Source organism: Filicampus tigris, chromosome 2 (assembly GCF_054856515.1).
Source record: "Filicampus tigris isolate MCC_2025a chromosome 2, RoL_Ftig_1.0, whole genome shotgun sequence".
In the NCBI taxonomy this organism is placed as follows: domain Eukaryota; kingdom Metazoa; phylum Chordata; class Actinopteri; order Syngnathiformes; family Syngnathidae; genus Filicampus; species Filicampus tigris.
The window spans coordinates 31,478,382-31,493,288 of NC_141218.1; the positions used below are offsets into that span (position 1 = coordinate 31,478,382).

Below are 14,907 nucleotides of genomic sequence, written 5' to 3' on the forward strand. Positions count from 1 at the left end.
GTCATGGTTTTATAAATGCATACGTGTCCAGAATTTTGCTCAGCACCTTCATGGTGGAAGTGGGAACAAATCTAAATTAAAAAGCAGTATTTAGAATTCTGGAAAGTTCATATATTTTGTGTCATGGTGTTTTTTAGATATGAATTGAATGAATAAGCCACCAATGTCTGTCTGCAAAGTGGTGTCAGTGACAATCACTATGATTGGCTGTCAGACAGAAAATGCAAATCAGTGCATGTGATAGACGAATTTATAAAATGGTATACAATTTATTTCAGTTCTTTTAACCAAACAATGTTGTATTTTTAACTGTATTGCATTTGTTCAAGTAAAACTATTTTCAACGTTTAAAATACAGTAATATATCAATTTTACAAGGAAATGTGATCCTTTCCAGAAATATTAGCTGTAAAATTAACAATTAATAATTGTTCTGTTTTTTTACAATATGTTGCCTTAAAATACACACTGATTCATTGTTATTCATATTACAGATTTTTTATGTCATGATTTTAGCGCATATTAATGTTAATTTCACAAACATTTTTTACAGTGCAGGTATAATAAAGCTCCTCGCTCACGGCTCTCCAAGCCTGGTCTTTTTTTTTCTTGTCCCGGTACTTGTAGCTGGCCGTGTCACATGTAGCCCAGTAAATATTTTGTTTTATATTTTGCAATTTTAATTTGGTGAATATTCTCAAAACTCGACATAGCTATTCTGTTTCAACAATTCAAGTATTATTTCTGTGCATTACTAATCAACATTGACCATTTTGTAAATATACTTGTTGGTTCTGCATTGTCTGTTGTAGCAGAGGGGGGCTTGAACTAATGAGACACACAGGGGCACTTGTGTGACGTGGCTGCGCTTTCCTGGCAGAGCAGAGACAGCTTCTGTACAGGTGGGAGATTGCTCCGTTACCTGTGTGAATGTGACATGCTTTCTCTTGCTCCATCACAGAATAAAAAGATGTTTGTCCTGTCTCCTGGGCTGACCAATGGAAGCGCTCCCTGGACTGTGTGTCTCCGCCCATCTGTTCAGAGACTGACTGTTCGGATATTTTATTTCATGCCCTCCGAAAAGGCTCACAGAAGCACACAATGTTACAACTCGTGTCTGTCTTTATTTATTGAACAAAGGACCACAGGTCATAAACCTGAAACAAACAGCTAAAAATGATTTCACAATTATTCCGTTATAATCATTTGAATACAAGAAGTGTAATTGCACATCCACTACAGTAGGTGACAGTGGCACTCTCAATGTCAGAGGGTGACAGGGAGTATTAGCTCCAAAATGTAGTATTTTTGTTCACCTAGCATGCATGTGTGTTCACACATAGCACAGAGCTGCAGTGAACAAATCTTTTGATAAGAGACACCATGTAAAATATTTAACGGGGATGAAAAGAAAGCTGGAGAGGGACTAAAAAAACAGTGTTTTTTGGTAAGTTGATCTATTTCTTTCTTTTTTGTTTTCTTAGATGTTAAAAGGGATGTTATATATGCAGACGGGGATGTAATGCTGCTACTCCAGGTTCCGCATTGCCCTAAAAGACCTCCGTTGTTTAGGTAGGGGGCGGGTGTCCCAAATTCTGCTCTTTGATTGCTCACCTCATTTTGACGTCATCGTGATTACGTTGTAGTGGAGCAACAACATCCTGTGAGCGTGTGAGCCGGAAGGGTTGCAGCAGCAGCGACGCAGGACACGCAGCTAGCTTCTCCATGTGAGCTGTCACAGGGGACAGTAACATTAGGAACTGTTCTTTTCTTTCTCCGTTATATCGGGGAGCACGCGCGATACACTAAAAGGAAGCTCAGGCGGGAACAGACATGGCGACATCCGGCCAGTGTGTTGTGGTAGGTCTCCCTCGCCTCACAGATAGCACGTTGGCATGCTCGTAAAGTGACTCTCCCGCGGCTCGTACGAAGGCGTTACAAATGTGCTTTATTAAGTACGTCATCAATCAGTGTTTGGAATGCCTCACCTTAACGTATTTTGTTATTGTCACCGTTTCAACGGTTTCAAGCTTGGCCTGCGGCTACGATGACAAGCTCGCGCCCACCATGCTGTGTGTACGTGACTCAGGCGATTAATTTATTTATTTATTGATTGATTGATTGATTGATTTGCGCCACAGTATCATGTCGTGTGAATTTTTCAAAAATAAATCAACGTTATGACGCTATCATAGTCTGTAACAGCCGGTAGCAAGATGGGAGTAAGTCACGCATGTGCACGTCTTGAGTCGTAACCGTCAAGTCTCAAGCAAGTCCCAAGTCACGGTGGGGAAAAAAAAATCGAGCAAGTCGAGTCGCCATCAAATTTCAAGTAAGTTAAGTCATTACTTGGTTAAAGCAAGTCGTAAGTCAAGTCTCTTTCTCAGTAAAATATACAGTATGTTGGAGTGATATTTTTTTTCCCCCACTGATCCTACTGCAAAAAGTACATTATCTCTAAAAATGTTATGAACATTTACATGAAATGAAAAACAACTTATAAAATGAATGGCTACACTTAAATTATTTGAAGAATGCATGTTATTTTTTTTTCATACTAACGGTGACATGAGTGGCACATGAATAAGGATGTAAATGAGTATAACCATCAGATTTGATTACTAGGTTTAGGTGCCAATCTGTTACCCAAATATAATTAGTGTGTGTAAATGGCAGAGAAGCGTATTCCGTCCCAGGGACGGAACGGCCTGGACGGACGCCCATTCTGAGGATGGAGGACGAGGATTTTTTTTTTTGAAGCACGGACTAAGCACGTACGAAAGTGTGTTTTCATCCATCCCTGTAACCGTCCGGTACCGACTAACGTGTTGAAAGACCACTGTTCTCTTATGCAATACACTTTCACAGGCATAGTCTGCCCTCTAGTGGTTCAATACGTGTAATACCATGGATTACGCCACAGGATGCCCATTTCACTGACGAAGAAAAAGGTGCATAGCAATTTTGTTTTGTTAACTAAAGGTTAACATTTAGTACATACCTTATCCCTTTGCATGTGAATGTGCTTGTTTGGGACATCCCTAGAGTGTAAAAACCGTCATTCATGTTCATGCCAGCGCCGCCGTACACTTAAAGCTACGACCCAGAAGTGGAAGTCTTTTGTTCTCCTCCTAAAATAACATTGCGTTATTTTGCAAAAAATATTTGTATTGCAAAATAATGCAATAAAAACTGAAAACGTATAACTCAAAATTTTGCAATGAAAAGCAGTAGTATTGTGTTTTCACGCAATCTAAATATTCTTGTGATGTTCCCTGGCTAAATTCTAACTTGGGTGACACTTAAACAGTTGTAAAAAATTCAATCCACTCATGGTACTCCCAGCTGCCAAGTGGATGTAAATAGTGAATTAGTCATCTAGTGAGCTTTAAATAATGTTTATGAATTATGAAACCTCTGCTGTTAGCATCTCTCCCACGGCATCATGCACCAACGCTTTTTGGAGGGGGGCAGGAGTGATGGACTGACGGAATGTAAGGAAAGAAGCACTTTAAAAGGACAAGGACAGACAGAGTCGGAGGCCGATTATTTTTATGATTTTTTTTCTTTATTTTTATGTCATGAAAGTAGGACTGTGCAGTTAATTGAAATTCAGTTACGATTTTGATTATTACACTCCACGATTATAAAATTGGCATAATCGTAAAAAAACCCGATTATTAATACTAATTTTGAGTTGTTTTGTGGCATGCGCACACGAGTTACACCGCCGCGCCGCCCTCTCCAAGCTCGATAGCTAGTTAGCTAACTAGCCAGCCAGCCAGCTAGCCAGCCCGCACCCCGCAAGTCACACTGCACACGCTCCTACTCAATGTTTTAACAGAGTAACAGACCTAAAAATGGCACAAGACCCGCCACAGGAACGACTTGTAAACAAGCAAGGCAAGTCGAAATCGCTTATTTGGTTACATTTTTGGTTTGCCGTGGAAGACGGCGAGCAAAGACGTATAAAGTGCAAGTTGCCTCTGCATCCACCGGCAACACCACAAATCTATTCAACCATCGTTTGGTTTACGATGATGTTATGATACACCAAAGCAAGTAAACACCGAGTTAGATTTGGTGTCGACGACAACGCAAATCTCAGTCGTTGAAACACTGTACGCAGCAACCCCCACCCATCAACATCGGAGAGACACAAACAGATAACAGAATCTATTGCCCGGACAAGCCTTCCAAATGTTTAGGGCACAGACTCCACTTCGCAATCGGCACGAGGAATTTATTTTAAATAACATATCTTATGCAAATATACACTATACTTTTACTTGCACAAAAATAGAAACCATGCTAAACATTATTACTGTGACTTAAGTTAAATTTCTTGTGTAGTCTATAATATGAAGTCAAAACTGTTGTGTTCATTTTTGTTTCAAATTGCTTCAAATACTATTTGCAAACATATTATTGGTCATTATATTGTAATACAGTTTATATATGGTCTACTGGAATTTAGAAGTATTGTATAGATTACGTACTAGTATATAACAGTCAACATTTAAATTAGTTTGACTAATTAATAATAAATTATCTTTCCCTCGTTTCCGACCACCAAGCCTATTTGCTGTCACTGTCGCCATGGTCCGTCAAAGGAAAGCGTGTCAATGTGCGTGAGCCGAGACCAATGACCGCAGACCTGTTCGTGTTTTGTTGTGCGCCCTCTGCGTGCGCCCCGCGTGCTGTCCCGGTGGTGGGCGTGCCCAAACAAGGATAGATTGTACCAGCATTGCAATTTTTTGAAAGACAGATTACGTGTACAATAGGAAGGGATGTCATACATTTTGAACGTCTCACAGACCACGCGCTAACAATTTCATCCTGTCTCGTCTCGTTAACGAAAATCCATGTACGTCACGTCATGTTTTCGTCGTCAAAGAGCCACGTTTAGCTTGTCATCGTCTCGTTATCGTCATAAAAAAAGGGGCGTTAACGAAATATTTTCGTCATCGTCATTGTTGATTTAACACTGATGCAAATAAAGCAAGAGTGCTCTTTTAAGTATGCAAATAAAGTCAGAGTGCTGTTTTATCATGAGTTCAAGTGCTGTAAAGTGCACTGTTGCCAAACATGGAATTTTTCTGTACAAACTTCAAGGTTGTTCCAGACAAGAGTTCACCTCGCATAATCTGAGTGGAAAAGAACGCTCTCTCAGACCATGTGACCTCGAGGGACCGCTGTGTATGTGACAGTTATCAGGATTTGAGAGTGTGTAGCCCCAACAGATGGGCATGTTTTTTTATGGCATTCACATATGCTTTAATTGTACTCTTGTACCTCAACCACATTTTCCATAAGGGCGCAAATAAGGACGCTTCACTACTCTTAACTCAGGCTTGCATTACTTACCATAGCCAAAACCTTTGTCTGCTTGTGGTTACTCGCATTATTCTCAAGCTACCTCCGTTGACCTTGTCATTTTAACTTGTACTAGCCTTTTATCAGATTAATCTAATGTTAAGGACCACCCCCTGTCTCTTGCTTCCTTTCAGATCACAGACGAGGAGCAGGGGTACGATCTGGACTTGTTCTGCATACCAAAGCACTATGCATGTGACTTGGAGAGGGTCTACATCCCGCACGGACTCATTTTGGACAGGTGGACTCATTTTTCAAGCGCTTGCAAAAATATGATGTCAATGCCAATGTCAACCTCAACTGCTACAATGTAGGGGTGTAACGGTACACATGAGTGTATTATATGTGGCATGTTCGGTTCGGTCCACTAATTAGCACGAGTTTACGCACGGGCGCTACTGACTGTTGCACGCGGGAAAGGAGGGTAGCGGCACAAAAGAGAGAGCCAGAAAAGAGCCAGAGCTCGAAGGTCCCCCGTACAATGTGGTCTCTTGTTTGGGAACGTTCTGGCTCTCCTGTTAAAATCGCCAATGGGGAAAGGTACGTGGTTAAGTCCGAAAGTTGTGTGCCGACATTGCTACACGAAAAGGGCGGCAGGTAGCACGTCTAACATGCACGGCATCATCCGACTGTGAATGTTGCTTAGACGAGGTAGCAAAAACGTCAAATTTAAATAGTGAGATTTATCATATTGTAGCGTCTTCCATGAACACGCCGTCAGATGTAGTTTAATTATCCCGTTTTTATTAATCTAAGTACAACTGCTCGCGCTCTTCTTTCTCCGCTGCTCCTCTCGCTTACATTCCGATGCATTCATGAACCTCTGAAACATCACAACTCAGCAACATACAAACTTGACCACAACACAGATAACCCAATTCGTTACAATATGCTGTTCAACATTCAAAGATTTCAATGCCTAAAAAGTGTATACAATTTCATAAATACTTTTTAAAGTTACTGTATTTTTTTTCATTATAAAAAGAGTTTTAATATAGTTAGCAATAATTGTAACTGTTATTGTATGGGGTTTTTTTTCATCACAAAAAGTGTATATATGTACTGTAATGACAACTTGTCTTTAACATGAATACTTAGATGTGTCATTGGCTGTTGCTGCTGAGTATTTAAAGATTTCAGTGTCTTAATAATTTACAAAATTAAGAGACTTTATTGTTAGTGTATTTTTTATTCTGGTGTAATTCTTAGAAAATCACCCGAATGGTTCGCTTTTATTATCTTTTTCAAAAAAGTGTACCATTTTACTAGTCATCTTTTCAAAATAAACATACTGTAATTTCCGGACTATAAACCGCGACTTTTCCTAGATTTTGAGCACTCTTATAGTCCGGTGCGGCTATTCTGTGGATTTTTCTTCCACCGCTCGGGGCACTCTTAACCGGAATGACAGTACAATTCGACAGTACAATTCCATACAATTCATTTCCCATTGACTGGATGTGACTGCAGGTGGAGGAGTTCAACAGGCGAGGGCGCCATAGACTAGGTTAGTGCATTAGGAGCTGTAATGCTTTGATTTTATGTTTTCCTATAGGTCCCTGAAGTGCACATGAATGCGATTGGCTGATGTTACGTCTGTTCTGTTGTTTCGATGTGAAATGCTATTGTTGATTTAGCACGTCGTCGTGTGTTAGATTGGCTGACTTTATTAACATAAAACAAGACAGGTGCATATGTAGAATGTAGTAGAACAATAGATGGTGGAGTCTGGTGGACATTAGCTGACAAACTGGAGCGGCAGTCGGCAGTGAAATTAAAATGAGTACTGTTTATTTTCTCTTGGTTCTCTTCCGTTTTAATCAGCAACGTTGCTGCAGTGTTAAAAGGCACTGTTAGGAAAGAATCTGCTCAGGTACATACATGTACATTTACAGTTCATAATCATTCTGTAAATATAAAAGTTTTCAACATAGATGGTGCGGGGTTTGTCTAAATCAGTTGTTATTTGGAAACATTTTTACAGTTCAAATCTGAACAGGCATTATTAAGAAAAGTATTATATCTTTTAGTTACCAAAATTCTGTGTTTTATGATGTAACCTCTTGAGCTAGAGCTGGACGATTATGAAAAAAATGATAATCACAATTATTTTGATTGAGATTAAGATCACGATTATTAACTCATTCTATTTTCAATGACATATTCATCCATCCATTATCCTAACCGCTTATCCTCACAAGGACAGATAGAAAAAATAATTTTACAAACATGAATAAGACCCTCCTGGTTGGCCCTCGTGCCACCGCCGCACTGGCCATAGCAGCAGTAAAACGTAGAACTGCAAGCGGGGTTGCTGTGGGGGCTGTCCTGCAGGTTTTCCACAAGTGATTATTTTGCTAGTCGACCAATCGCTAATAGTAGTTGCCAGAGCTGGACACTTGACCCTTTATTTGCCGTTCCCACCCTTGACCTGGGTACCCTTCCGGTCGCGACCCCCCACCCTTATTCATAAAAATTAAAAACCCCGCCCCGTTCCGCCCCCCCGGCTGTCAGGTTTTCGTGGAGGAGGACCTAAACGCAGGAGGCAAAATTGTGTGCAAGATTAAATATTTAATTTAAAACAAAATGCAAACAAGGTGCTGGGATAATAAACCAACAAAATGTTGAAGTCTCCCAAAAAAAACAAAACTAAACAAACACTATGACTATGACTATGACTGGACTTGACAAGACTTACAAAGACAGGATAGAACAGACGAACCAACAAGGGCTGAACGAAAGCTGGCAACTAAATACAAACAAGTTAACAATACAACGAGGAACACCTGGACAAGACACAGGGTAGGAGGAAGCTGGTTGGTTAACACAAGGGACTGCGATGACAAGGACAGTTGGACTCAATCATGATGAGACAGACGCAGAGCAAAACATGTATCCAACAGTCAAAAACCAAACTCAAAACACAGACCATAACACCGGCCCCGCCCCCAAAAAAGTGTCCGTGATTGACGCCGCCGTGGTAGGGATGCTAACGGCGGAAGCTTTTTAATGATCATTAGCTGGCTAATTTACTATACGAACCCGCTGTGGACACACTTCAAAATGCGCCACTAGTACTTTACTACTTACCCAACTGCGTGTGCTTACTTCCATTGCGAGTTCCGGGGTTGGTTTTGTCGTATTGTATAATTATTTGGGTCCAACAGACGGCCAGAAGTCACATTCAACAAGTCATTTATTTTCCACACTTCCCTTCGTTCACGGCCTTCAAAATAAAAGCATACCAGCAAACCACTATACACAGCAGGTTTGCTACGGCGTATTTCCGGAAGTAGGAAAGACGCCAGAATAAGTGCGTGAACTCCACCTTGATGTGCCGGCGTCATACTTGAGTGCTGCGCGCAGTTTAATATACTCCCGGACACAAGTTGTTTTGAAACAGTTGAGTTCCAAGTCGGGGGCCGTCGCTTCATAAAGAGAGCGACAACAATGGATATCATGTCTGCTACAACCATAAAGGGACCGAATTGACTAGACTATGCATGAAATTATTGCCAAATAGTTTGCTTTGCAGCAGCAACGAGCTGCATCCTCTCTCTCCTCTCCTTGTGGGAAACTGTATGTCATCGCAGCATGTGACATAATGAACCGATCAGAGCAGCAACAGTTCCTGATGTGTTGCAGACCTGTCTCCCACAGCACAATGCATCGGTCACGTGAATCAATGCGGCAGTTGTTGCTCGCGCGGACACGGGAGTAGAAAGAAACCTAAAAAAAGCCTTTCACCGAGTAGGCTGAGATGATTTTTGGCCGCTTAGCGAGCACGTCACACGCATGAGGGCCGAATAGTGGGCCGGACTAAAATCCACTTCCACTCATGCTTAGTTCAGCCATTTAAAAAAAAATGTGTCAGCCCCCACCCCCTGCCCCAAAAATGGGCATCCGGCCGGGCCGGAGGGTCCGACGGACTGCCCAGCTCCGGTAGTTGCGATTAGTCGACTTATCCGATCATATGTACAGTAAATAACGGAATAATCACGCCAGCAAGTAGCTGTTCTAATATGACCATCGGTAGCTAGCATCTTGAATTATTTAAAATATGTACAAATGATTAATGAAGACAATTAAGAGGTTTGCCGGTTGTACCAGCATTCCTGACATGTTTGTAAATGACGGAGTAATTGAAATTTAAGGCCATACTGTGGCAGGGGCGGAGCCAGAACGTGGCTGGTGGTTGGGCCTGAATATTTCTCTCAGGGAGCACAATTTTCCTGTCCCAACACATTGTATATTCACATAAAATGGCAAACTGAATACAGTAACATGAAGTTCAGATCTTCCTTAGACAACCACAATTATGCCATTCTTAATTTATATATGTATTTATATTTATGTCTTTTCACAGTCCAGCCATTCAATCTGGGATTTTTTTTTTTTTTTTTTCAAATTTTTTCAAACGTTGAGGTAAAAGTGGATCTGAAAATGCCTGGCACTGAATGAGTTGATACTCAATAAAATAAAAAACACGACGAAAGGCAAATTAAAAAACATTTTAACATTCATTTAAAAGTATATATTTTTTCATGAATCTGACTGGGTGGGCAATCTGTCAATCTGGGTGGCCACAGTACAGGGGCGGAGACGTGGGTGGGGCCCCTGTACTGTGGCCTTAATTTTTTTTTTTTTTTATAGCTGTAAATGTTTACTGCATTTTAGAATGGAACCAAAAGCTATACACTTTGCTGAGTTGCACTAATACTATGAAACTACCAATAATTACTAAAAGAAATACTTATAAACATATTTAAGTTTTGGGCACCAACCTTTTTTTAATGTAGAAGGGGTGAAATCATATGAGTAAAATTAGGGAAATGCATTGTGCTAAGGAGAACTATACTTGAATTGATTTTTAATTTTGGGTTTGTTAAACCTTAATCTAAAAGGTTTTGTTTTGCTTCTCTAGTATGCGTAATTCGATCTACACGTTCAAAATATGGTATGAACCAGCAATGGAAAAAAAAAATATTATTAAGACAGACATCAATCGCGCTGTGTTGAGCAATATCAATCGCACGAGCTGGAGGCGATCACAAAAATAGCTGGAGGCGGCCGCCTCGCAATTTTGAACGCAGGAAAAACTCTGCACTGTATATGGTTAGATTTGACACCTCTACTTTTAGGCTACAAACATAAAACAACCAAAACTAAGTACGTCGATAACTGAGCTTGCTTTCTTGTGCAAGGTGTACCACAAAGTACAGTACATTGTGCGCCGTTCATAAACTCAAAATGCCATATTTAATTAAGGACCGTTGTGAGAATCAAGGGCCCTCTACTGTGCTTACTTATCATTATGTGCATTTTTTTAAAAATGCAAATTTAAACATATCTTCATATAGCTTCTGGAAATTACGTTTCTGGTGTTATGGACCAGACTCTTCAGCTTCAGGAATGACACAATGCCTGCTGACAGAAACAACAAATAAGTGTAACCTAATGCTGACTATAGCAGAAAACTGAGCTGTCCGCCCTCTCGGGCCCTCTCGGCCCCTCTCCCCCTTGTGATCGCAGGACAGAGCGATTGGCCAGGGAGATTATGAAGGAAATGGGAGGGCACCACATTGTTGCCCTGTGTGTGCTGAAAGGAGGCTACAAGTTCTTTGCAGACCTGCTGGACTACATCAAGGCTCTGAACAGGAACAGCGACCGCTCCATCCCTATGACGGTGGACTTCATTCGCCTCAAGAGCTACTGTGTAATCATTTTTATGATATGTTTTTTTTGCCTAAAAAAATCTCACATTTTTAAACTGTACGTTTTTCATCTACAATGGGTTTGCTTGATTCCTGTTCATCCAGAACGACCAGTCCACAGGAGAAATCAAAGTCATTGGAGGAGATGACTTGTCTACTCTCACAGGCAAGGTGAGTGGTACTTCAAATCGTCACATTATAATATTATAAGGATCACTTGTTGTCATGCAGTGCTGTAGTAAACTCTTCCTGTGTTACTGTGCAATGATCAGGCACAGAGAAAAAGAGTCAGCACGTTAAGATAAAAATATTAATTGCTTTCATTCTCCGAGCCGCTTATCCTCACGAGGGTTGCGGGAAGATAAAATGTCTCCAATACAACTCAACTCAACTTAATTTCTTTTTCACAGAATGTGCTGATTGTGGAGGTATGTATATGTATTCGATACTATTGTAGCCCAATTTCTACTTGAATACCATTTAATGAGTTTCTCTTGCAATTTCTCGAAGGATATTATCGACACTGGGAAGACGATGAAGACATTGTTGCAACTCCTTAAGCAGTACAATCCCAAAATGGTTAAAGTGGCAAGGTAACGTAAATCCCTTTTTTTGCAATTAAGAAACCATGGGCTTACGGCTAAGTGCAGAAGTCTTTGGACAATGTAATGTTTAGAGTTGCTCCATTGTCAAGGGCTCAAAAGTATTTGGACAGTTCACAAACAATAATGAATCATCTGCAATCCATTCTCATGTTACTTCAAGAAAAAAAATTATTTTAAATTGGCAGTCACAGTTATAGTGACCAAAGTAATCAGTTATCAGTATTACCAGCATTGTATGATCAAAGATAGAGATACATGGACATAAGGCAACCCATAAAAACAAGGTAAACATAACTTGGTTGTGGAGCTTAATTCTATTTCCATTCATTTACTTGAGAAAATGTTCTTCTCTGAAGCAGTTTGGTTTTTGGGCCGAGGTGTGACTGTATTTCAAATCCATTGTTCTTCCCTATAAAGTATTGTCAATATCCAAATACTTCTGGTCTAAAAATAAAATGGCACATACCAAAGAAAAGCTGTAACCAGTTCAGGTTTTATTTTTGTAACTTCAGTATTTTGCAATATTTATTGATTTAAATATCCTGACTATTAAACAAAGTAATTTCCACTTTCCATGTAGTTTGTTGGTGAAAAGGACACCAAGAAGTGTTGGGTACCGACCAGATTGTGAGTTGAAATTTTTGGTTTTATTAAATACAACAAGCATGTGTTTTCTGTGAGTTGAGGTGTCTGATATATTTGGTGTCTGCAATTCAGTTGTAGGCTTTGAGGTCCCTGACAAATTTGTGGTGGGATATGCACTAGACTACAACGAGTACTTTAGAGATCTAAATGTAAGTATGTATTTTCTATAAATGAAATATTGCCTGATGCCTATTATCTGATGACAATCCTCTTCTATCTTATGCTGACCAACAAAGTACTATATATTTTTTTTTACAAGCATGTGTCAGACTGGATTCGGCGGGAATATGTCTTTGTTAGTCAAAAACATGATGCAAGGATGTTGTCACTCAAAAGTAACACTGATTGGATGTCGTTAGCCTTGCTTTTGTTGGCAGTGTGGTCCAAAGAGGAAGCACATATTTGAATGACAGGATAAGAGTACATGCAGGAAAGAATATCATGTTAAAAAGACAGTGATAACATGTTATGATTTGTGCATTACTAGTCTGTCCTTTTTTCCCCAGACAATTCTTAACTTTTGGCTTCTTTTGTGTTTCAGCATATTTGCGTCATTAGCGAAACAGGGAAGGAGAAGTACAAGGCATGAAGAGCACCTTTACTTTTTGATGGCTGGCTATAATTTTAAAGACAAATTTTATTTTTGAGTGCATCATAAAAAAAAACAAAACAACAACAACCCTGCTTCCTCAGATTTAGCCAGGGTTTGCACCGATATAGTGATGTTTGCCCATTTTCGTTTTGTGTGTGTGTGTGTGTGTGTGTGTGTGTGTGTGTGTGTGTATATATATATATATATATACACACACACACACACACACACACACACACACACACACACACACACACACACGGTTTCCTCCCACATTCCAAAGAATTGATTGGAGACTCTAAATTGCCCTTAGGTGTGATTGTGAGTGCGGATGTTTGTTTGTCTCTGCGTGCCTGCGATTGAGCTGGGCACTTGACCCTTTTTTGCCCGTCCGGCCGCGACCCTCCACCCTTGACCTGGGTACCCTTCCAGCCGCGACCCCCCGGCCATATTCATAAACATTGTCAAAATAAAAGCATGCCAGCAAACTACTACACAGCAGTTTTGCTATGGCGTATTTCCGGAAGTAGGAAAGTGCATAATGTGCCGTACTTCAGTGCTGCGCGCAGCTTGAATATACTCCCGGACACAAGTTGTTTTGAAAGAAGCCTAAAAAGAAGCCTTTCACCGAGTAGGCTGAGGTTGAAATACATTATTTGGGGGAAATGATGAGGCGAGGCTTTTCAATCTCATTTCATGGTGATGCCACTAAAGATGACGTCACGTCATTAACCGCGTGTAAAAAAATGAGCCGATCGAGCCGTGGCTGAATTACTACTATCACCATAAATGTCCATTTTATGTGTCATGTTTCAAATGGGATTAAATTAAATTGAGTCAATACTGTTACTCAAATCAATGTTGTAGATTCAATCTCCCCGCTGCCAGAACTTTCCCTCCACCCGCACGGAGCACATTTTGGGCTCCAGATGACATGTCCGATATATGCGATCCGATCCTAGGACCACCACGGATGAAAGTGGCCAAAAACATCGACTTAATAAGAAGATATGACACACATTTTTGAGACAAATAACATACACTTCAATCAGACACTTATAATTTATTTTCCAAAGCCACGCAGAGCTGCAACAAAAGGATGAAAGAGCCGCAGGTTGCCGACCCCTGGATGTAAGGACATCCTTTCAGTAAAATGGTTAGAATTGTGAAGCTGTTTTTTTTTTTTTGTTTGTTTTGTTTTCTTACATAACCACAATGTTAGGGCAAAGTTCATAATGACGATAAGGCAGCAACATGGGTTTCTACTTTTGCATTGGTTCTGTAGATTTTTTTTTTTTTTTTTTTTTTATATATACAGTTTAGGAGAAATGGAGCACTATCAACACACATTGAACCTGGGGATGATGATTGGATATTTAAGTGGCAGCAAGCCAGCCCTTCGTTTTTTAGTTCTTGCCAAAGAGTAGGGATTCCTATTTGATCGTTAGTCTCCTGGGCGCACCTCTCGCTAGCTGTCCACACTGAATACTAAACATGCTTTTCAGAACCAATGTTTGCTGGTGTGTTTCATGATACTAGCACACGCTGCCGAAGTTTCATAGAACCAACTACATCGAGGCCATTTTGTCTGCATAATTCATTACTTCATCTAAATTTCAACTCATTAGTCTATAGCAGGGGTGTCAAACATATGGCCCGCGGGCGGGAACCGGCCCCCAAGGAGGTTCAATCAGTCCCACAGGATCATTTAAATGTGAAAAAAAATGCATAAAAGACACGGAATTAATATTTTTAATACGATGCAATTCATGAATTATCTGCTAGGGGGCACACTGTTTTGATCAGAGTAGAAGACAACATTGTTTAAAAATTCCTTTCTTTATAAATCTCGTTTAATCTTAAAGTACATTACTATATTTTTCAATACTAATTACTTGTTAAAGTTTTGTGCCTTTGTACAATCAGTGGGATCAGTTGCAATGCATATATGTGAATGATAAAAGTAAATTGCACA

At 40.2% G+C, this 14,907-nt stretch overlaps 1 protein-coding gene across 1 annotated transcript; it reads left to right on the top strand.

Annotated features, from left to right (window-relative positions):
• Window positions 1-1,643: 1,643 nt before the first annotated feature.
• On the top strand, window positions 1,644-13,090 carry hprt1 (hypoxanthine phosphoribosyltransferase 1). The gene is made up of 9 exons (XM_086023528.1): window positions 1,644-1,860; window positions 5,511-5,617; window positions 10,909-11,092; window positions 11,196-11,261; window positions 11,501-11,518; window positions 11,601-11,683; window positions 12,276-12,322; window positions 12,413-12,489; window positions 12,882-13,090. Exons 1-9 carry the CDS (start codon window positions 1,834-1,836, stop codon window positions 12,927-12,929), a joined length of 657 nt encoding a protein of 218 aa, XP_085879654.1. The 5' UTR covers window positions 1,644-1,833; the 3' UTR covers window positions 12,930-13,090.
• The last annotated feature ends 1,817 nt before the right edge of the window (window positions 13,091-14,907 follow it).